Source organism: Acinonyx jubatus, chromosome A1, assembly GCF_027475565.1.
Source record: "Acinonyx jubatus isolate Ajub_Pintada_27869175 chromosome A1, VMU_Ajub_asm_v1.0, whole genome shotgun sequence".
Classification (NCBI taxonomy): Eukaryota; Metazoa; Chordata; class Mammalia; order Carnivora; family Felidae; genus Acinonyx; species Acinonyx jubatus.
In genome coordinates, this window is record NC_069380.1 from 193,310,344 (window position 1) to 193,335,155 (window position 24,812).

Here is a 24,812-nt window from a genome sequence, read left to right on the forward strand (position 1 = left end):
TAGTGAATGGTATAACACTCACAGATCTAAAGCAGCTCAGTGAACCCAAGGCATAAGAATCGTGAAGAAAACTATACAAAGTCCCACCATTATCAAATTGCTTAAATCCAGTGATAAAGGGAAAATATCATAAGCAGAAAGAAAAAGGATACATTATTCTTATTCTGTCACAAGAGTTACAACAGACGTGTCAGAGGGAAAAAACACAACAGAAGAAAGCAACTTCTTTAAAGCATTAAAACATTTTTTTTTAAGTGCCAATCTACAATTTACCCATCAGAAATCAATTTCAAAAGCAAAAGTGAAATACATATTCACCTTACTCTCTTATTACTTTCGCCCACAAAAGGGGAAGGAGTTCATTACCAATGGAGCTGCGCTGCAAATGTTAAAAGAGGTCCCATAACCACGAGGAAACTATAGCAGATGCACATCTGGAAAATGGTAAATACAGAGACAAATGTAAGACTTTTATCTCTTAATATTTAAATATCTGCAGGAGATAATTGACAACTTAGAGTGAAAATAAGGACATATTTGTGGGTTTTATAACCTATGTCGAAGTAAAACGGGTGACAAGACCAGCACCAAGGCATGGATGGGGTATTTTTATACATGGAAGTATATTTTTATATAGTTCTTAAACTGCCATGACTGTAATATAATAATAACTGTAGTATGTTAAAGATGTGTATTGTAAATGTTTGGCTAAGAATCCATCAGGATCTAAAACACAATTACAAGCATAGTTAATTCAACATAAAGTATAATCAGAGGAAAAAGAATGCAAACAACAGATAAGCAAATAGAAAAGAGGAAGAAAGGTGTTAAACACAAACATCAGTAACAGCAGCAAACATAAATGGCCCAAAAGACCCAATTAAATGTCAGAGATTGCCAGATTGGATAAAAAACAAACAAACAAGACACAACTATATGCTGTCTATAAGACACCCAATAAATATAAAGAAACATTGCTGAAAAGTAAAAAGATGGCAAATAATATACCATGCTAATACTAACCGAAAGAAAGTGGAAGTGGTTATGTTAATATCAACCAAATTAGGCACCAGTGTGTAGAATATTATCAGGGAAAGAGGGCCACTTAATAATGATAAAGGGTCAAGAAGATATCAAGAAGATAAAGCAATCCTAATTATTTGTGCACCAAATAACAGAGCTTAAAAATACTGGAAGCAAAAAAACAAAAAAAACAAAAAACAAAAAAACCCTGATGGATCTGCAAGAAGAAACTGACAAATTTACAATATATTCAGAAATTTCAGTAACAGTATCTCCGTACATTCGGGGAATTTGTGAAGAAGACCGCTTTTCCCAGGTCATCATACAGAAATCACTGAGCTTATTCTGTCCCCAAACAAGGATAACATTGATCCTCTGCTGAGAGATGTTCCTAGGCTCTGAAAAATGAGGCATTCAGGTTGCTGAACTTGGCTCACAGACTCAGATAACTCAACAACCAGCCACTCCTGGCAACCTGTCTGGACCGAAGTGGCTGAACACACCCAGCAAGAAATTCAAAAAGAGAAGTGAGTCATCCCACCTCCACATCCCAGGAAGAATGGGGAGTGGCTTGGACTTAGGTGCATAGAACAGACAACCTCCAGCAGCTTCTATTCCAAACTGAGGCCCAGACACTTCAGGGCAGTTCCAGTGCTGGGCTCAGGTACTCGCAAATGCTGTCATGATATCGCCCTGCTCCAGGCCTCCTGGGAGGGTACCAAGCTGCAAGGGGAAGGCCCTGGGAAAGGAGCAAGGGGAATGGGATGGTTTGCATCTTCAGTTTGGGGGTTCAATTTGATGCACGGAAGTTTAAGGACACTTTGAGATAACAAGGTAGGGAGCAACATGTTTATTCTGGGTTTTCTATGAGCACGATGAAGAAAACCAGCCCATTCAAACAAAATGCCAGAGACATTTACTTACTTATAAACATTACAGGCCTGGTAGGGATGTTGCCTAAACAATTTTCATTCAGTGAAACTGCTCTCAATGACACATAAAAGAAAAGCTCCCAATCACCAGGTCTCCATCTCTGTCAAATCCAGCGTTTGGTTGCTAGAAACAGAGGGGCTTACCCATTCCACCCTCTCTGAGAGGAACTGGGGAGAAGAGTGGAGGGAGCATCAGGGAAGTTTCCAATTCTGTCCTGCCCTTTGCAGCCAGAGCAGGAGGGAGAGGAGTGAGTTAAATAGGTAGTCACCTTCCTATGGAAAATTCTTCAGAGGAGAATGTCTCCCGGCACTGGTCTGCCACTGCCCAGAAACTGATCTGTTGATCACAACTGGAGAAACACAAATGACATGGGTCAGGCCCTGTGCCAGGATAAAGGTAATGACAGAGAGACAACAGGGTATTGATGAGGTTTTGTCAGTACTTAGGAATCACTCTCACCATTCCCATTCTGAGAAATTAATCAGTCTCCTCCTCCTTTCCACTCTGGTCAGCCTTGTCTCGTGGCTTGTCTAGATATACTGTACCCCAAGCCAGTGAGGGGGGCATTTGCATAGACAGTGTGGGATGCCACAGTAAGGAGGGATTGGTGATGTCCAGAAGCATGGGTTGGAATAATTATAGAGATTCAACATATACAAATAGTTGTGAGAATTCAATGAGATAGTTTGCACAAAGCAATAGTATGACACTTCACGTATAAGAAATGCTCGATACATCCTTTTTTTTTTATTTATTTTTTCAATATATGAAATTTATTGTCAAATTGGTTTCCATACAACACCCAGTGCTCATCCCAAAAGGTGCCCTTCTCAGTACCCATCACCCACCCTCCCCTCCCTCCCACCCCCCATCAACCCTCAGTTTGTTCTCAGTTTTGTTTTTTTTTATTTAAAAAAAAATTTTTTTTAACGTTTATTTATTTTTGAGACAGAGAGAGACAGAGCATGAACGGGGGAGGGGCAGAGAGAAAGGGAGACACAGAAGCGGAAGCAGGCTCCAGGGTCTGAGCCATCAGCCCAGAGCCCGACGCGGGGCTCGAACCCACGGACCACGAGATTGTGACCTGAGCTGAAGTCGGACGCTCAACCGACTGAGCCACCCAGGCGCCCCTATTCTCAGTTTTTAAGAGTCTCTTATGCTTTGGCTCTCTCCCTCTCTAACCTCTTTTTTTTTTTTTCCCTTCCCCTCCCCCATGGGTTTCTGTTAAATTTCTCAGGATCCACATAAGAGTGAAAACATATGGTATCTGTCTTTCTCTGTATGGTTTATTTCACTTAGCATAACACTCTCCAGTTCCATCCACATTGCTACAAAGGGCCATATTTCATTCTTTCTCATTGCCACATAGTACTCTATTGTGTATATAAACCACTATTTCTTTATCCATTCATCAGTTGATGGACATTTAGGCTCTTTCCATAATTTGGCTATTGTTGAGAGTGCTGCTATCCTTTTTTTTTTTTTTTTTAACCAACATGGGGCTTCAACTCGGGATCCTGAGATCAAGAGTCTTATGCTCTACTGACTGAGCCAGCCACGTGCCTCTTGATACATGCTTATTATTACACTTCAACTTTCTCATCTGTAGAAGATATTCATCTAACAGATGCAGAGGATTAAATGATATAATGTGAGTAAATTACCTAACACAGTGCCCAGCATACAGTAGGCATCACATAAGCTAGACAATAGCACAAGAATGTCAAAGGCCTCCATGCGTCTTTGAGAAAATGTGTGAAAACCCAGGGGTAGAGGGAAAGAGTAGGTTTTTCCCTTGAAATTTAGAATATTTAGATGAGGCAGGAAACTTGCCAAATTTCTGTAAAATTGACCATGAAATCATAATGGATTTTTAACGGAGCTTGAAAATCCAGCCTCTTCCAAATAATCCATGTTTTTATTTCAGAAAAGTTCCTACAATTGTTCACCATTATTTAACAGGAGACAAACAGCCTGAGAAATATTCTCTCATATCTTTTTTTTTTCCTAAATTATGGAGAGGCATTTTGAATGATTCAGTACATAAAAGCTTAACCACTAAAATATGCCACAAAGCAGAGCAGAGAAGTAAGATTGTGAAATGAAATAGTATAAATTATAAAATACCTATTGAAATCCTTAATGCCATCATTAATGAGGGAACATTTTCTTTATGTACAATCTTTTCAAAGTGCCTAATTAGCAAATTAATACTACATGGAGAGAGCTCTTCTCAGCTTATAATTGAGACATTTGAGAATTCATATCCCCAAAAGATTTATATACTAGAAATTCTATAATGATTATTGACCTTAAAAATGAACCATTTTTTCTACACATTTGAAAAGATATGAAATATATAACATATACCACAGCTTCCAATTTGAATATTGGTTATAGTCAGAGGGATAGGACCAGCCTCATATCTGCCACTTATTGGCTATGGATGCTGGCAAATGACATAATTTCTTTCATCTTCACAGTGCCAATGTGTAGAAAGTAATTATATGTACTTCTCAGGGTCATAATGTCACTAAAATGAAATAATATAGAGCTTGGTAAATAGTATTTAGCAAATGCTTGAAAATAAAGTGGTACTCTTCTTTTCTTGTTTCCTTGATCAGATCAATACAAAAACCATTAGGTGAAGCTAAAGCAAGATAGATGACCACAGTGGGGTTAAGCGGACTCCTGTGGTGGCCCAGAGCAGGGTGTGAAGGCCCAACCAAGCTAAGCACAATGGAATAGTTAGGAGTGTTGGAGCCCAAGTCAGCGAGGAGGGCATCGCATAGGGAGTGTGGGATTCAATGGTAACAAGAGATAAGTGACATCCAGAAGAGTTGATCAAATAAATACATTAAAGTTTCTCATTCCTGAGAAGACAGTTTCAAATATGGAAAAGGAGAAAACTTGAAGGAACCCTATGGTATTAGACTGGAATTGGGGATATTAGCATGAACCCATAGTTTTCAACATAAATAGATACAGAAATATAGATGTAAATACATGTGTATATGTAATACATATATTATAATACAATTGTAATATATTCACTAGCTCTGTCCACTGAAGACAGGAAGCAGCAAAACTCCAATAACATTCAGCACATGTAGCTCCAAGATCTTTTCTAAAGAAAAGATCACACTCCCCTAAAAGGAACCAAGGTTCCTTGGAGAAATGGCTGACACCAAGTCTAAGGCAAGGAAAGTATAAGATGAGCCTGGGACATCTAGTGCCAGGAAGTAAAGAAATGCACAATGAAGTATGGAGACATGTCAAAAGGACTCTTTTGACTGGCCAAATCTGGAACCATTTGAGCATCAAAACAAAAGGTGATAGTAACAGGTTGTGACCACTGAATAAAAGTAGGAATCCATGAGTCCAGACTGAAATAAATAAATGAATGGAGATATTAAAAGCTTGATGAGAAACAGGATATTTACATAGTCTCAAAATACTTCCTTACAAAAATACTTATTAATTACAGTGGGAATACAAAATTACAAAGTGTAACTTTACAGTGGAGAAGCCTGACAGGAATAAGTGACCAAAACTAACACTGCCAACTAATGGGACACATTGAAATTGTGAACCATCTGATAGAATGCCATGAGAATACAGCATCACTTCTGTGATATTCGTGTCAAAGGTGCAAACCTAAACCTAAGCATAAGAAAACATCAGACTAACAACTCACAATGAGGGCTAGTCTACCAAATAACTGGCCTACAATCTTCAAAACGCTAAGGTCATGAAAGTCAAGACTCAAGAAGTGCTCCACAGTGAAGAAAACTAAAGAGATAAGACAATGAAATGAAGCATGGGACACTAAGCCAGGTCGTTTTGCTGTGAAGGACAATATTAGGAAAATGGGTGACACTTGGAAGAGTTGGAGAGTTAGATGACAGTCATGCAGCAGTGTCAATTTACTTACCTGGATAGTGACGTCATGGTTACGGAGGAGAATGTTCTGGTTTATAGAAAGTACACACTAAGTACTCAGGTAGTGAGGGAGTCATATCGGCAATTTAACTCAAAAAATTTCAGGAAAAAATATGATTTTTACTATTGCAACTTTCTGCATGTTTGACATTGTCTCTAAATAAATAAGCAAATGGAAAGTTAACAAATGAAGGAGGAAAACACTAAATCCACTCTGAAGGAAGGAAAAGGTATGTCAGACCGGTCACATAGTAAAGGGATGATATCAAACAAAACAGACACAATACATTTTAAAAGCTCAAAATTTTCTTAGAAGATCATAACAGGGATCGTTTTAGAAATGTATACCTTCTAGGTTTCGAATGACCGGGTTTACTGTTACGATGAATCATAACGCAGGAGTGCTTTAAATCTCTTCCCATCACCAGGCAAAATTTCTCTCCCCTCAGTGAAGAACATGAGAGGTTATTTTAGAAAAATAGTTTAGTGTGTCTCTGGCCAGCCTGCTTTGCTCATGATGACTAAAGAATTAGAAACTGCTCTTTGTGAGGCCGGGGGTATGGAGTCATTTGTGCCATGAAACATAGGGGTGGCTTGGTTAACAGGCTCTAATCATTAGCAGGATCCAGAACAATGATTTCCTTTTAATGCTTGAGTGAAGTGTCGGAACTCCTGGGCAGTCAACCCTCAAAAGTATGCCTGACACTTTCAAACTAAGCCAGTTCTGCTCATCATTTAGTGGCAACGGCCTTTGATAAATTAAAAAGTTTTACAAGAATTACGTTAAAACTTTCCAAAAGTTTAAAATAAACATCTTCTCTTGAAGAGGAGAGACATTGTTATCATCAATTTAAAAAAAAAAAAAAAAAGAAACAGAGGGAGACAAAAGAAGAACTCTAAGAACCAAGTAAGTTAAAAATTTGTTTAATTTTATTTTTGAAAGAGAGAGAGAGAGAAGGGGAGGGGCAGAGAGAGAGGGAGACACAGAATCCAAAGCGGGCTCCAGGCTCCGAGCTGTCAGCACAGAGCCTAACGTGGGGCTTGAACCCGTAGACTGCAAGATAATGCCCTGAGCTGAAGTCCGAGGCTTAACCAACTGAGCCACCCAGGTGCCCCACCCCCCCACCGCCCCCAAGTAAGGCTTAAAGGAGTAAAAGGAGAAACATTTCAGGATAATTAGAAAATTAAACTAAAAATGATCTGGTCTGAGGTAATATATTTAAAGGTCTCCTATGTTTATTTTATACTAATGTGACCCATTTGCCCAAGAAATGTATACGTGTCCCTGCAGACACCTAAGACATGCAACGATTTTGGAGGTAAATCAAAGAGAAGAATTATATCAAAGTCACGGTCTCCATCAATAAATTGGAATTGTTACTAACAGAGGCGCTAAAGGATCTCCCACTTTTTTTTTTCACTGCAATGGACAGAGTAGAACATGGGGAGCACCTGCAGGGTTGGGGGACGAAAATCAGAAAATAAGGCAGCACTCTGGTATCCTATAGCCCTCCTGCTCTTGCCGGTCCCAGTGGACTGGTGACATTCCACAAAAACATCTTGATCACAACCATTTTTTTCTTGAAAGAATTTTGGTAAGGAACATTACAAAAATTGTTTTTATCACTTTCCTCAACCTTATCTTGACAGATTAAGTACACAGTTACTTTTGTCAGGAGACACCGGGTGGCTTACCCAGGAGAGCGAAGGCAGAGAAACTTCTTCATTCAACACATGAGAGGAAATATCCCAAGAAACGCTGTTTTCTGACATAGACGGTGAAATTTGTCTTTACAAGGAAGTCGTGTTAAAGGCTGCATTCCTGTGATTTTCTTAGGTGCCTTTCAAGGCCTTTGCACAAAGCCTTGGCTCCACACCTTGTGCTTCCAGCCTCAGTGGCCCACCCTCCTGGGACTGACACATTTCTGGAATGTTTTCAGTTGGGTTTCTGAGGATTCCTGTGAGGAGGAACATTGCCCCAGTCATTTCTCAGGACAGAAATTACCGACCTTTCTGGTTTTCTATCAGAAGAAAAAAAAATTTTTTTCACATGGCTCTAATAGAGACTATTTTTGTAAAAATACACAAACAAAATTATTGGGTTTTGCGGGTACTGAGGACCCTGAGAAGCAGTGAAGAGACTTTTCAAATACCTTCACATATTTAAAAAAATGAGACTTTCTTCCATGATTTGATGACCAAGAAGTTGTGTTCTTGAGTAAGTTTGAAGTAGAAGTTTTAAAATATATTTTGAGGTGTTTTCATTTTTTTCTTCTTATTTTAATATTTTATTTTTTAATGTATTTTTATTTTCGAGAGAGGGGTGGAGGGGCAGATAGTGACGGGGGTGGAGGCTCTGAAGCAGGTTGTGTGCTTGACAGCAGAGAGCCCAACGCGGGGCTTGAACCCTCGAACCTCAAGATCATGACCTGAGCAGAAGTCGGATGCTGGACTAAATGAGCCACCCAGGCGCCCCTATTTTTTAAACTTCAACTTTTTCAACCTAATTTTTACTCCCCAATGTCAGGTAGAAAACTGCTTTGGTGCCTAAACATTGAGTTACCAGAAATATTTAAGAAGAAACTTGCAGTAGATGTTTAGAAAATATTTTGATGAGGGAAAAATTGATCAAAATAATTTTCTAACAACAGCAGATTTTACTGAACAGGAAAAAAATTTTTAAGTAAAATATTTATGTGAAACCTCTTAAACTTCTAAACTCTGAATAAAAGACAAGGAGTATTTCATTCTTCATTCATTCATTCATTCAAATATAGAATTTAATATTTATTTTTCTTTTATTAGGGAGAGAATTTTAAATTCTGTTACCTGTAGCTGGGTAGCTGGAGACCTCTGGTCATTAAATTGGCTGTTTTGTACATTCTTTTTTTTTCTTTTTTTTTTACTTTTTTTAAATATGAAATTTATCAAATTGGTTTCCATACAACACCCAGTGCTCATCCCAACAAGTGCCCTCCTCAATGCCCATAACCCACTGTCCCCTCCCTCCCACCCCCCATCAACCCTCAGTTTGTTCTCAGTTTTTAAGTCTATTATGGTTTGGCTCCCTCCCTCTCTAACTTTTTTTTTCCTTCTCCTCCCCCATGGTTTTCTGTTAAGTTTCTCAGGATCCACATAAGTTGTGAAAACATATGGTATCTGTCTTTCTCTGTATGACTTATTTCACTTAGCATAACACTATGAAATATGGAGTTTTGCAGCAACATGGATGGAACTGTTCCGTACATTCTGAGCCTTTTCAGAATTAGCCTAAATTGAAGACAGAGCTAATTATCTCACTCATTATAATGGCTATGGTTCAGGAGATCCCTTACTGGACAGAAATCTATGCCCCTCACCATACTTCATATCAGAATCCATGTAAATGATTTCATTAAAAGTAATGTTACTTTAGTAAGCTTACTGTATAATTCTCTTAAATCTGCCAAATGTTTCTCAAACAGGGGTGGGGCCACACCATACTTTCCGAGCTGATTAGATGAGACCAAAGGGGCGGGGCTGAGCCTCATTCCCAGCCCCACCTTCCCGCCCCCATCCTGACCAAGCTAAGGACTCACCTCCACTGTTTTTCTTAAGAGAGTCCTGGAAAAATCATCACTTCTTCCCCAAAGCTATTAATTAGAGAGTGGAGTGACTTGATAGAATTTAACACAAAATCGTTAAATCTATATTCCACTTCTTTTCTTGAAAAAAAAGCGTGGCAGAAAATACAACCAACTCTTAGAACTGATATCTACAATTATAATATGTGATTAATTGGGACCAGAAGAATTTTAAATTAGAGATTCTATTTTTTCCTATGGTTGTTTTTCCTGGCAGGAATTCCCAACCTCTCCAGTTTTCTTTGTTGAAGTTCTTATAAAAAGAATGCTCAAAGACCACAACAGATTTCAGGAATGTTACCTCTACCTATCATTTTATTCTTCTCCCAACCTGAAATACTATTTTTTGAATTAATTTTGAAATGGAAGTTTCAAAATATTTCTGGAACATATTTCTCTTTCCTTTAAATAAGGACTTAATTTCATCCTCAGATCTTAGGTGTAAAATAACCATTTTACAAAACTTATTTTTAAGTTTACTGAAACTTTGTATGCAGAGACTTTTAACAACTATATTTGAGGTATTTCAGTGAGGACCAGTACCTTAAACAGCCTTCCAACTAATTATGAAGAATAATAGATATCCTTAAAGAAATTTTGTTTTGTTTTTTTGTTTTGTTTTGTTTTTTAATTTATTTTATTTTGAGAGACAGCGAGAGAGAGAGAGAGAACATGCTCGCACATGGGGGAGAGGCAGAGAGAGAGAGAGAGAGAGAGGGAGAGAGAATCCCAAGCAGGCTCCCCACCAGGGCAGAGCCTAATGCAGGGGCGGGTCCCACAAACTGTGAGATCATGACCTGAGCTGAAGTCGGATGCTTAACTGACTGAGCCACCCGGGCACCCCTTCTTGAAGAATTTTTTAATAGAATATTCAAATCAAATAAGTTTAAAATTCTAACAATTGCATGAGGACCAGGGAGACTGTACAATGTTTGCCACTTTGTTAATTCTCATCTTTCTCTCTTTAGTATATCAGTTATGTTCTATCTAATGCATTATAACTATTATTTGAATTATAGTTAAGTTTTTATTAAAAATTTTTGCAAGTACTCTGCAAATTACTATCAGAAATTAAAACCCTTTCGAAATAAGTACAGCATTTCAAGTTTTATTTTTTGAATATTATTATTATTATTGTGGTAAGAACACTTAACTTAATTCTTGTCTCTTTTCTTAGGTGTCCTAAGCTTCTATTTTACATGTAACTTTGGATACTTCAGCTCTCTCTGATTATTAACATCTGTTTTTGTCACATTCATCCTGCAACAGAATAAAACCAGACCATCTCAAAGGGCAGAGCCACCTCCTACCCTTTCCCACAAAGTGTAGAGATCGCTTTGGATTTACAGGAATTCATAGCCTTTGCCAAAAAACCTGCCTTTTTTCACAATGGATCGCCTATTTCCTCTACGAGTTTGGTATCTGTGCTGCGGAAATGTAAGTGAACGTCTTCCATTTTCAGAATTTTCAAAACTCAAAAAGAACAAAGGCCTTTATTTGAGGTCTCAGGCTAGCAATTCCGGGAGCAGAGGTTCCAGCAGCCACAGTACCCCACTTTTGGGGTGAAAGCAAAGAGTTTTTCTGAAAAAGAGGAAGGGGGGCAATTACATGACTTGCGTAAAAGAAGAGAAAAAAATGTCAAGCTAAGTTGCTTTTGGCTACGCATTTGATAGATTATTCTATTGGTGTTAACAAACAAAACCGTGCCTGGTAGGCATTTCTTAACTGTTCTGTCTTCAGAAAGCCCACAGTCAGCAGTCGGATCATCAGGATGCCCCACTGACTTTACAAACAATTGCTTGTGAAACAAGTGACGCTTCTAGACCATTCAAGGGTCTTTTTGCCCGGTTCAAGGAGTTCATTAGCATTTGTTTTAGAAAGGAAAATGGAGGGGCGACTGGGTGGTGCAGTTGGTTAAGCGTCTGACTTCAGCCAGGTCACGATCTCGCGATCCGAGCCCCGCGTCAGGCTCTGGGCTGATGGCTCAGAGCCTGGAGCCTGTTTCCTATTCTGTATCTCCCTCTCTCTCTGCCCCTCCCCCGTTCATGCTCTGTCTCTCTCTGTTGAAAAAAAATTAAAAAAAAAAAAAAAAAGGAAAATGGAACTTTATCTCAAAATGGACTACGTGTCCAGGAGTTTTATACAATTCCACAACCCCGACTCCTAGAACTTGTCTAGGGCTTTTTTCCTAGGCGACTCCTTGTTCTTTGCCATCATCTCATTATCTTCCCAATATGCTGACTGACTTCTGCATGTCTCCATACTTAAGATACTAGTTTTCATTTAGACTTTTCCATCTGCATGGGAGGAACATTTTCCCTGTACACTTCTAGGTTTCTTTGGCTGGTCTGAGAATTAAACTGGCATAAAACAGATTAACAGACAAAACTTTAATTTCATATGTACAGGAGCCCCATAAAAATACAGATCCAAGGGCAAGTCGGGCAGTTGAGGCTTCTAGGCCATCCTGAGCCAAGGACTGGGCTAGGGGCCTGGGGCTTCAAAGGGGAGGAGGGTAATTCACAGGACTGTAGAAGAATAGATGTTTGGTAATTAGATGTTTGCCCTGCCACAGGGGAAGGTCATTCAGATAAACATAATCTGTGGTAATAGCTCTGTTTCTAGACCAGGCCCCCTAGCTAAATTCCTTTAGGTAGTTAAGGGAGAGGTAAAAAGTTTTTCTTCAATCTGTTGGGTTTTGATTGCCTTCAGGTCAAAATAATCCTTATGCCAAAGTGATATATTTTGGGGTCACATATTCTGTTCCTCTTCACATCTTTCTAACTTAACTATTTCCAATGGGAATATTATCAAAAGATTGTATCTCATCCGAGAACTTTCTCTGAAAAGCTGTTTCCGAGATAAAATATTTATTTAATTACACAAACACAAAGGTATATCAGTAGAACATGAGAAGACAAAGTAACTCCTTAAAATTGAAAAAAAAAAAAAAAAAAGGATGTGATTGTTTTTCTTTCTCTTTAGTTCATACTCCTCTTGGCCGCCTGGCAAAGCCTCAGTGTTCCCTCCCCCACAGCTCACATTCTGGCTACCAACCTTCATCTTCTCTCCCCCACCCCCCTTTCCCTTTTTCTTTCCCTTTCTAATGTGGATGATGCTATCTCCCCTCATTTGATAATGTTAACTCTAAATTCTTAGTCCATTCACGCAGTTGTGGGAAAACTGTCATCCCACCTCAGCTTACCAAGTGTATTCGTTTCCTAGGCTGCCATAGCAAATAACCACAAATTCAATGGCTTAAAACAAGAATGATTTCCTCACAGTTTGGGAGATCAGAAGTCTGAAATCCAGGTGTTGGCAGAGCCCTGTTCCCTCCAAAGGCTCTGGGGGACAGTGCACTGCATTGGCTCTTTCCATCTTCTGGTGGCTCTGAGAATTCCTTAGCTGAAGGCCACTTCAATCTCTGTCTCCACGGTACTTTGCCTCTTCCTTTTCTCCCTGTATGTCTCTCCTATGTGTGTGTTTTATAAGGACACTTGTCACTGGATTTAGAGCCCATCCAGATAATCCAAGATGATCTTTTCATCTCAAAATCCTTAACTTAATGATATCGATAAACACTTTTTCCTCAAATAAGGGCACATTCACAGGTTATGGGAATTAGGAAGTGGGCATATCTTTTGGGGACCACTGTTCAACTCATTACAGTGTGAATATTAGTCCCTTGTAATGAAAGGGCGGGCCTACGCCGGCCGACTCCATCTTGTTCTGTGTCCTTCACCTTGACCACACCTCCTCCCCTTGAGTAACCCCCCCCTTACCTGCCTAACAGGACTCGGACCCTTCCCCAGGACCCTTCCCCAGCCAATCGGCTGAGGTCATAGCCATTACCTCACCAACTGCCCCTAGGCCCCAATAAAACCTTTGTCCTTTTGAAACTCGCTCTCTTTCCCTGGTATCCCACCGCTGCGTCGGTGCAGGTAGGGGATTGAGCTCGAGCTAGCTCGAATAAAGGCTCTTTGTTTTTGCATCGGACTCAGCTCCCTAGTGGTCTTTGGGGATCATGAATTCTGGGCATAACAGTAAGTGTCAGGCTCCTTGCAACAAAATGAAAAGTTATGGTTCATTTAGCTTAGCTTCCCATACATTTAAAATAATTTAGTACTAAGTATGAAAAAAAAAAAAAGTGATCTACTGCCCTCATGTCCAGAGAGTCAGTCCATAAATGATTCTTTGGCCAATTGCTGTTCAATTTCTAGAACACAAAATATCTTCATTTTAAAAGTAAATGTCAATTCTTTGTTATACATGATGCAAACATTTGCCAGGTACAATGAGACAAGAGCATTCATATTGGACTTTTTTAACAATAGCAACAATATATCTTCTGAGGTTCAAATCTTGAGGAAAGGCAAATAGAAGTATATAAAACCCCAGTAGAGGCACTTATAACCATTCAGACGTTCATAAGGAATTGGGACACCTGGGTGGCTCAGTCAGTTAAACATCCGACTTCAGCTCAGGTCATGATCTCAGCTATGCTGACAGCTCAGAGCCTGGAGCCTGCTTCAGATTCTGTCTCTCCTTCTCTCTCTCTGCCCCTCCCCTGCTCACCCTCTGTCTGTCTGTCTCTCTCAAAAATAAACATTTAAAAAAAGTTCATAAGGAATATATCCCTCGTTATGAAATCTTGTTGAAATGAAAAATTATGAAAACTATTTTTTGGTAAAAACTATGTTTTATTCTCTCTGCATTTGTCATGTGTCTTCATGTCATTAACACTGAGTTCCAACCATTACTAAACTTTTATTGTACCGTCATATTATAATTTGGATTAAAAAAATTAATGTTTATTTTTGAGAGAGAGACAGACAGAATGTGAGCAGGGGAGGGGCAGAGAGAGAGGGAGGCACAGAATCCGAAATAGGCTCCAGGCTCTGAGCTGTCAGCACAGAGCCCAACGTGGGGCTCGAACTTACAGACTGAAAGATCATGACCTGAGCTGAAGTCAGGCACTTTACCAACTGAGCCACCCAGGCACCCGGGTATTGTTGTTGTTGTTAACATCACTAAAGACACAAATCTGAGAAGAAAGGCTTGATCATTGCAGTAAAATAATTTAAAAAAAAAATGTATAAAAAGAATATGAGGATAATAGTTATTTGAATTAGATTCCTCCTTAGACTGTTTAGCTGTTGTGATATTGAAATTTATAAAAATATAATTGGTCATTCAGATGACCAAAATCTCTTCCTCATATATATGTGTTCATTGTCCACAGTTCCTGGCTCACGGTTCCTTGGAATTTCCTGAGTGATAAGAGCACTGGGAGCATCTTTTGTCATCATATTTGGTCTCTTGGCCTCAGTTCCTGAAATTGCTTCAGAGCCGTAGAGGTGAAATGGGTGTCTTATTATTCATAACAAGCTCTTTTCCACCACAGCTGGATTTGTGTCAGTGAGGTGACTTGGAGGACACGTAAGGATGGGGCTGGTTGCCAGGGAAACCAACCATCAATCCCACCCCAGCCTCCTGATTGCCAGGGAGGGAAGAAGGGTTGGAGGTTGAACCAATCACCAATGATCAATGATTTATTCAATTATGCCTATGTAATGAAGCCTGCATAAAAACCTAAAAAGAAGGGGTCCATAGGGTTTCCATGTGCCACGATGCCAGGCCCCAAACTCTACAAGGATAGGAGCTCCTTTGTTCAGGGCCTTACTCTATGTTTCTCTCTGTCTGGCTATTGATTTGTATCCTTTGATATCCATTGTAATTAATCAGTAATCTAGTGAGTAAACAGGTTTTTCTGAGTTCCATGAGCTGCTCTAGCAAATTAATGGAACCCAAGGAGGAGGTCGTGGGAACCTCTGATTTATGGCCAGTTAGAAGTACCCGTAACAACCTGGACTTGACAGTGGCATCCTAAGTTGGAGAGGGGTTGGCCGGAACCTCCCAATTCGTCGCCGTAGGTCAGAAGCACAGGTAACTGAGCCTTTTACTTGTGGGATCTGACGCTATCTCTGGGTGAACACTGCCAGAACTGAACTGTCAGACACCCTTTCACTCTTTCTGCTCTCCCGCAGGGGCCCTGGGAACATTTCTGAGGCGTTTGGGTGAAACCATTCTAGCAAGACCAATGCAGCAGACTTGCCCCACCCATATCCGTACTCTTTAACAAAGCTAATGACCCGCCTCCATTTTTAGGTAACAAACCAGCATCGAGTACTTCCTGCGAGCCAGGCTCTCTGTAAATATTTTAGACGTGGAGCCTTGCTTAATCCCAGCGGCACCGCAGAGATAAGTATGATCTCCCCTTTTACAAACGAGGGCGGCAAGACACTGAGACAGCTCTTTTCAACAAACAGAACATGCTGGTGGAGCCAGATGGAATTCAGTCTGCTTGACTGGAAGTTTGTACATACAAACAATTCACTGTATAATGGTAGCTGTCCAAATTTAAATATATATGCTAACTTTCTGGATTTTGACAAGTAATGTTATTAGAAACCTGCTAACACAGAAACTTTTTTCTTTTTCTTTAAAGTTTATTTATTTTGAGAGAGAGAGAGTGCAAGTGTGAGCAGGGGAGGGGCAGAGAGAGGGGGAGAGAGAGAGAATCCTAAAGCAGGCTCCGTTGGGCTTCAGCACAGAGCCCAACACAGGGCTTGATGCCACAAACTGTGACATCATGACCCGAGCCAAAATCAAGAGTCAGATGCTCAACCGGCTGAGCCACTCAGGGCACCCCCAGAAACTGTTTTCTAGCATGTAAATCTCTATGGGAACTGATGAGCCTCTCATACACCTCAATTAAATTCTTTGTGTGATTTGGACAGTTTAAAAGTTACTTCAACTTTGGGAATTAAGGGTTTCAAAATTTTATCATCATCATTTCATTTCATAACCCTCTTTCCATTCTCTCTTTAGCAAGAATCATGTAAAAACCTGATGAAAGTTTTATCTTATTGAAAGATTTTTAATTTTAAAAAAAATTTTTTAACGTTTATTTATTTTTGAAACAGAGAGACAGCATGAACGGGGGAGGGGCAGAGAGAGAGGGAGACGCAGAATCCGAAACAGGCTCCAGGCTCTGAGCCATCAGCCCAGAGCCCGACGCGGGGCTCGAACTCATGGACCTCGAGATTGTGACCTGAGCTGAAGTCAGACGCTTAACCGACTGAGCCACCCAGGCGCCCCAATTTTTTTTTTTTTTTTTTTTTTTTACTTAAAAGTATAGAAAGCGATTTCTGTGAAGAATTAAAACCTAAAAGTAAAAAATTTTGTGTTTCATTAAATGTGAATTAGGGGCGCCGGGGTGGCTCAGTTAAGTATCCAACTTCAGCTCAGGTCATGATCTCACACTCTGAGTTTGAGCCCCACATTGGGCTCTGTGCTGACAGCTCAGAGCCTGGAGCCTGCTTTGGATTCCATGTTTCCCTCTCTTTCTGCCCCTCCCCACTCCTGCTCTGTCCTCTCTCTCTCTCTCTCAAATATAAATAAACATTTAAAAAAATGGTGAATTACTTATGAAATCATTTTTGAAGGAGGTTAATATAGAAGAGGTAGGACTTTTATACTTGTTTGAGGCCCTCCATGAATTTAGTGCCAATCCTACAGGATGCCAGCGGGGAAGTCTTCTGCTCATCTCACTATGGTAGCTGGCAATTTAAGAATCCAGCCCCATTAGGCCTTTGGTATTTTTGCATTATTGGCCATCTTATAGTTACCATTATTGAGAGACTCCCATGAATCAGGCACTGGCCAAATTCATTACTTTTTAATCTCATGGAATCCTTCCCACACTCAGAAGTAGCTGTCATCACCATTTTTCAGATGAAGAAACTGGGACTCACTAGTAATAGATCACATGTATTGAGCATTCGTGTATTTGACCATGTCGCCTTGCAATTGTGACCTCATTTAATACTCAACAATCCTGTATTTTACAGATGAGGAAATTGAGACTCAAAGAGTTTGTTAACTTGGCCACAGTCGGAAAACGAATGCATAGCGAAGCCACGATTCTTCAGGCCCTTGCTCCTGGAAAAGGAGGGAGGGAGGACAGTGGCCACCATGTAATGCAAAGTGTGAATTTCCCCACCCAGGAAAGATGGTGGGCTGAGGTAAGTCATGACAGCCATCTTTGCAATGCTCAGAAGTTGTCCTGAGGAAAAGGAAGTTGATCTCTTCAGGGTGACCCCAAGAGGGCAGAGCTGTCATCCCAAGGCCTGACTTCTGTCTTACTGAAGGAAGATTTTAACTCAACAGCTGACAAGGAGTGGTTTCAGCAAGAAGTGGACTCCTTTCCACTGACATGTGGTTCTCCACTTTTAACCTGCTCACTGATCACCCAGGAGCTTGTTTTTACAAAACACATACTCAAGACCTTTTTCCAGGGATTCTCAGTAAGTGTGGAGCAGGACCCTGGGTGAACCTGTCCCAGGAGGTCAACACTAGGATACTGAAGAGGCAACACGTGGCAACCCTACTATTAAAGAGGGGATTCCTTCATTATAGGGGAGGTTGGACTGGATGATCCCTAAGTTACCTTCAGAGTCACTGAAACCAGAACCGTAAAAATAAAATGCTGAGCTGCTAGGAACTAGGATTGGCTGGAAACTTCTGTGAGCTAAGGGCTCCACTTGATAAAAATAGCTGTATCGCCATCTGGTGGACTGCCTAAAAAGTCTTTATTTGCACTCCTTTATCCTAAAACCATAGCATGATTTTTTTTTTTTTAATTCTGATGCCCTTCACTTTACAAACCAGGAATCAGACTCAGAAAGGCTAGAGCCTACGCCCCACATCCAGCCAGCAATCCCCAGTGTACTGCTTCCCGTAGGCTTGAATTGCACAAGACTGATCCTAGGCTTATCAATCACAAAATGTTCCAAGTTTTTCCTCCAGCAAGCAGTTAGGAGAAGGTTTAAGCTTTAGACAGCTGTCACGATGCAACAAAGTTTCCAGATACTTTAGTACTATATTTCTCAAAGGATGGGGCACTGCATTAAAAATGAAGAATTCTTGGCTCTATCTCATGTGCACACCTATAGACTGACAGTTGGTCGGTGGATGCTTCACAGCCTGCGGGATCTCTCCAAGCTAACCAGGTCCCAAACAGAAACCTCACATGTGTGCATCTGATTAGCAAAACCGAAATCACTTCTGAATCTCTGGCCACAGTTTAACGAGGGAGATGTAGTGTTCGCGTTCAATGTCGTTTCTCACTTTCCAGCTTCTGCAACCCCGGAAGGCATCTTAGGGGAAAAGAAAAGAAAAGCAAAGCAAAAGTTGGGAGAGATGCTGAGCAAACCAATCAGAATCTTATATATCTATCCCCCTTGACCATCCCCCCCCCCCCCCCCCCCCCGCCCCGAACCCTCCTCTCTTACCTCTATGTTGCAGTCGAATTCCTGGAAAGAGTTGTCCACTCTGTTTCCACTTCCTCACCTCCCACTCATTCCTTACCTCACAACTGCATCCCTCTCATATCGCCTCTCGGCACATGACCTTTCCAATCCCCTTGCTTTGTCTCCCCCTCACCTCCCAGCCCCCTTCCACTCCTATGTGGTGATTGCCAAATTCTGCATTTAGCACCTCACTGCCCTCAGTCTGTGTTCTCTGCCTCGGTGGTCCTGTCCACTTGTGTGTATATCTACCACCACGTGCAGATAATCCCCCAAAGGATAACTCCAGCCATACAATCTTTCCCAAAGGACAGACCCAGGTTTCCAGGTGCATCCTGAACGTGGCCAACTGAAGCACAAGCAACTCAAACTCAACATGTCTAATATGAAATCCATCACTTAAAAAATGTGTTCTTCCCCCTGTGTCCTAGATGTCTATGTCAACTGTACAACTACCCACTTGCTAAAGCTAGAATCCTGGGATTCGAATGGATTCTTCTCTTTCCCTTTTCGGTTCCTACATTCAAATTGTCTCTAAGGCCCATAAATTCAGTGGAGCCCTTTTACTTGAGTTCCTGGGCTTAATAAGCGTTCTCTAAAGAAAGACCGCAGACATGCTCATTCTAGCACTTTATTGGAAATTGGTTGTGTACATCAACGAAATCAGACCAAAGTAAAGGCATTACTTCCACACAATATTCTGATGTCTGTGCTATTACATAATTTAATAAATCCCAAGATGTCGTTGATTTTGGTCAAGGAGCTTGAGCAGTCCAGAAATCTATATAAATATAGATCATAGCATCTAAAATAACCACCGTTGTTTTAAGTTAGTTCCAAAAGTCCCGGGAACATCTCTTAAAATCTGTAGCTTAGATTGGTTGCAGTGCTGGTGGGAGGGAGGGAAGGGCATGCACTTTATACCACGGAGCTGATGATAGCAGGTGCTGGGGTGGGGGGACATTTCTCAAGTGTGGGCACACAAGGGGGTGGGGGCTGGAGATCATGAAAGCTGGCCAGGGAACTCGACCACCCTGTGTTTTCCCGCAGTGCTCGACTATCGCAGCGCTGAGACTCCAATGCAAAAAGAAGCCTGTCAGCCCAGGTCCCTTGGCATTGCCAAGAAATGGCAGAGCCCTTCTGACTGTCGACATTCTGGCACAGACATCCTGGGAAGTTCGACCCATCTCCCTTCCCCTGCCGTGCTCAGTTCCCTCCAAATTACATAACGTGAGAGAGGGGCACAGCAAAGAAAATGCTGTGAACCAAAGTGCCGCTGCTGGCCCCTTGGAATGCGGATAGGGTGCCTTTGCTTGGTTTGACCTGAGGGGCACTGGCAAAGGCTGCTCTGCCCCCAGTGTCTCCCTCACCACCTTGAAGGCCACCATCAGTAATTAGGTTGTTTGGTTCTTCAAAGCTTCTCAGCATTCAGCAGTGACACCTGTACATCCATGGTGGCTTTGCTGCTCACTATCGCAAACAGCCGTAACCTCCACCAAGTCATCGGTTCTTACAACCCCATGAGGTAGGAAGGGCAGGGATCATGACCCCCATTTAAAAGGAATCGGGAACCCACAGAATTAGATCCCTTGACTGAACTCACACAGCTGGCCAGTGGCAAAATCCAAACAAGAACTCGGATCTCCTCTCTCATATCAAGCTCCTGAGTCCACACAGCAAAGCCCGTCCCGTCGCTTTTCTGAGAAGGAAGAGGCTGGGGGAGGGGACACCATCCACATCCCTCACTGCCCCTCTTGGGAGGTTCTCACACAGCCCCATTGAGGACAGGATGAGTCCGCATGCGATAGATAATGACCGCAGTGGCCGGGCACAGTAACAAAGAGGTCATGATGACAATGGTGGCCAGGATGATGAGGACAATGACCCAGATATCCAGGATGTGCTTGGGGAGCACAGCCTCCATGGGGACCTGGCTGACGGCATCCATGCTGCTTCACTCTGCAACAGACAGGAAAGAGGAAATCACTATTTTGTACCCTCTCCAGGAGTCAGAAGCTTGGGTCACTTACCAGCTGTGTGCTCGTTAAGGTAATCTGATCAATAATAATGGCCTCATTTACCAAGTGCTTCCTATGTGCCAGGCCCAGCACTGGGCACTTTATGTGTATTAACCCACTGAGTCCTCCCTTCAACCACCAGCTCCATGAGACGGGGACTATTACAGTCATCCTTTATTTCTTGGACTTGATCGCCAGTTATTTCCGCTTTACAGATGATGACTCTAAAACCTTTACAGATGTAAATGTGGTTAATTTGCCCAAGGAAGTGAAGCTGGATGGGTGCAACTCCAGAGTCATGTTTATTTTATTTTATTTTTTTGGATTTTCTTTTTTTTTTTTTTTTTAGGAAATTTATTGTCAAATTGGTTTCCATACAACACCCAGTGCTCATCCCAAAAGGTGCCCCCCAGAGTCATGTTTAACTAATAAACTGTCACACCGCTGGTCTGTCCCATCTGTTAAAATGCCTTCTCCTGTTCTCCTCTTACCAAAACCTGATCTTTTCTGTGGAGAACCTACCTATGCAGTGTGGTTTAGTTAGGGTGCTCGCGTGAGCACAGGGGCAGATACGTGATCTGGGTTTGGCCATCACAAATCATAGCCTCAAGTGGACAAGTGGCCCAGCCCAGCTCCCAGGGCTTTCATGTGCAAGCTATTGGGAAAGATGATTCTTTCTGCTGGGGATTGCTACACCAAAAGGTTGTGAGTCTGGAAAGGACGGGGTGGGCTGTGTCACCCACGTGTAGAGAGCCTGTCTTAGAGATGGAAGGAGAAATGGAACTTTCAGGACCTGAACCCAGCACACTCTGACTCCATGTGCAACCCTGGACACGCCCCCCTCTCCCCGTTCCCAGCCCCACCCCTACACAGAAGCGAATAATTCCCTGCTTTAAGCCGGAGTCAGTTTGGCTTCTCTCACAGCTAAAAGAGTTCTGATGGATAAGATGTAAATCAGTTCTTCCCAAACTTTTTCAATTCACAGCACCCTTACGTAATTATTTCACAGCTCTCCAGGCCAAAAGAAATACCTAGCAGTTGCATTTAGTACGTTTAGTAGTCAGGTCCAAACACTTCAGTAAGCATTTATATCCTAACAAATTAGTAGCTGTTTGAAAAACATTGTACACACAAATGGAAAGGAAAAAATAGTTTTATTTCATCCTTAGCCAGCTGCTTACTCATGGGAGGTGGGCAATGGTTAGACGCACAACTTTTCAGACTCTGGAGCCAGAGTCAACAATGCCATGACCAGTCCCATTCCACATTCATGTGTGTGCAGTACTTGCTGTATCGTGGCAACAGCCAAAAACTCAGCTTCACAAAATACAACATCGCCAAAAGGAATGCAGTAAGGTTAACGTGAAACTGTAAACTATCTTGAGCTAGTCATTTTCACAGAGTCTGAGAGATGTCAAATATCAATATTCCTATCTGAAATTAATTAAAAGATCCCACAGTCGCCCCCCCCCCCACACTTTTCCAATGAGTTCACCGTGGCTCCCCAGGGCTCACTTATAACTTGGGAACCACATATATCACACATTCCCTGCCCAGAGGGCACAGGCTGGAACAAACACTCTCCTATGGTTCCTTCTAGATCTGAGATCTATTATTTCTGTGATTCTAGGTCCCAGGCAAAATTTCCAATTCCAGTCCAATTTCCTGCTTTCTCCTAATCAGTAACTTTTCCTTTCCAACGCCTTTGGATTCATGCCCACTGTTGCCCCTCTAGGAAAGGTACTGATTGCCATATCTGAGGCAGAGTCCCCAAGATATACACACAAGGATGTTCATTTCCGCATTGTTTGTTACAGCAACTAATGCAACAAGTGTCCATAAACAGTAAAATAGAATATATCCATATACTAGAATACCATGCAGTGGTTTTCATTCATCTAACAAATACGTAGTCCTTGCTACTCCCCAAGCGTTGTTCCAAGTGTGCTACAAATATTAACTTATTTAATAGTTATTATTACAAAGAATGATGATCTATGGTGAGTTCTGAATAGTTTACGTAGAAAAAAAAAAAGTAAAGTACAGAATAATGTGTATAGGATTATTCCCCTGGCTCAGATTTTGTAGAATTAAGTAGATATATAGGTGGTGATACATAAAAGCAAAATCATTTATGAGCAGAATCCAAAGAAAGTGCTAATAGTGACTACCAGAGGGGCTGGACTAGGAGTAGGAGAAGCTTTTGCTTTTCATTCTTCATGTTTTCATGCTGTTTGAATATTGTAAACATGAGCATGTCTTACATTTGATTTTCTGAAGTCCGCTGGATTGAGGGGGAAATGGACTTTTTTTCTTTATAGTTCTCTGTATTAAAAATTTTCAAGTCCAACAAAATTCAAGGATGAGCCTAGATCAGTGGTTACCAAATGCCCTATACCAAGCTAAGTGAGAACCGCCTTAGGACAGTATAAAAAAACACTAATTTCTGGGTCCCATTATAGACTTACTGAATCAGACTCAAGAGGGGACAGGAGGGGGCTTTTTTTCCCCAATATGCACCCAGGTTTGGGAACCCTGAACCCACCTATCTCTAAGGCTGCTATGATGCTCTCCAGCACTGTGATGTGGGAACTGATCCCTAGGTGCTCTGTAGCCAGTCTTACCAGACCTGGGTAAGGTCCAGGATGAAGGAGAAGGCTCTGGCAAGGCCCCCCAGGACACCAGGATTATCAGGCTGGGGCTTGCCAAGGAGGAAGAGGCACAGCCTGGCCCTGCCTCAGCCTTGGAAACGTGGTTACTTTCTCCCAAGTCCAAGGCTCAGAAGCATGAATCACAGGAGACGCACACTGTTAAAGAAGGACGGAGGCGGCAGAAATCATTCTTTGTGGTCTCCTGATTACATCAGCAGCTAGCTTGCCCTGAGCCAAAGGAACCCCACGAAAGCCCTTTCTGGTAAACCCATTAACATCAAACAGTTTCTGTGACTCCAAATGCCAGGAATAATCTCCCTGGCTGTTTCTCATAAGGAAAACCTGTCATTTACAGGAATCTAAGCTTCAGGGCTCATTCACAACCACGAACCATGGAAGCTACAGCCAGCAGGATTTCACAGATGGCAAAACTGAGGTCCACGGGTCTTTCCCCACCTTCAACCCCACCCTCTTCCAGAATAATCATTCAAAGATATAAATCTGATCAAGACACAACACACAAAAAAACAGGATACAACAAGTAGATAAACAAAGGAAACTTTTTCTGTAACCTGTACTCAAGACTGTACCCATATTACTCTTCCACACGTGACATGATTTAAAACCCTGATCACGAAAACAGACAAAAGCAGAGCTGCTCCAGAATGCCAAGGAGGGACATTCTGCTCCAGAATGTCATTCTGCTCCAGAATGACAAGGGTTTTGGGGTCCCACCCAGATAGCGAGGCTGGATAAATATCCTTAGAGGCCCTAAGCACTGGAGATTAGGGTGCCCATCCCCTTCACACATACAACTCAAACTAAAAGCAACATTAAACCATAACACATAAAACTAATTTTCCCAGGTACTTTTTTGGTATCCCAAAAAAGTAGCACAGCATGTTCACTTGCTACAGCACAGCTGTTCAGCTTCCCCTTGACCCTTTGGGCTCCACAAAACACAATCTGGAAACCACAGGTTGTGATATTTTCCAAGGGCCTTCCCAGAGCGCTGTTCCAGGCCTCTAAGTCTGGCCATGAACTTGGCCAGGCATCAGAGGACACAGGGAGCTCTCTTTCCCTGTTTCAACCTTCTCAGTCTTCAAACACGTGTCCCCGATGGGCTATTTCTTCCCATAGAACAGGGGTTTGGGTGGCTTCTACCTCTCCCCACTGCGAAAGAAAAACTTTGTCCCCCAAATAAGAACTACACAAACCATATGTTCAGCATCTTTAATGGCATGCTGGAAG

At 41.7% G+C, this 24,812-nt stretch overlaps 1 protein-coding gene and 1 long non-coding RNA gene across 8 annotated transcripts in view; one reads left to right on the forward strand and one right to left on the reverse strand.

The window, feature by feature from the left end:
* The window catches only part of LOC113604673 (uncharacterized), a 35,193-nt gene extending 17,102 nt beyond the window's left edge, over positions 1 to 18,091 (forward strand). The window contains exons 3-7 of one of the 2 annotated variants that reach the window (XR_008289183.1): positions 350 to 444; positions 10,791 to 10,958; positions 14,764 to 14,878; positions 15,690 to 15,895; positions 17,435 to 18,091. This is a non-coding gene — a long non-coding RNA (uncharacterized LOC113604673). Of the gene's footprint in view, positions 1 to 349; positions 445 to 10,790; positions 10,959 to 14,763; positions 14,879 to 15,689; positions 15,928 to 17,434 lie in introns of both variants that reach the window. The other variant, XR_008289182.1, reaches the window with a different exon arrangement.
* Positions 18,092 to 19,507: 1,416 nt separating this feature from the next.
* The window catches only part of SMIM3 (small integral membrane protein 3), a 49,201-nt gene continuing 43,896 nt past the window's right edge, over positions 19,508 to 24,812 (reverse strand). For all 6 annotated transcript variants that reach the window (XM_053200177.1, XM_053200169.1, XM_015083594.3 and 3 more), the window contains one exon: positions 19,508 to 20,851. In XM_053200177.1, coding sequence (XP_053056152.1) covers positions 20,658 to 20,840 — 183 coding nt within the window. In that variant the 5' untranslated portion in view covers positions 20,841 to 20,851 and the 3' untranslated portion in view covers positions 19,508 to 20,657. The remainder of the gene's footprint in view (positions 20,852 to 24,812) is intronic.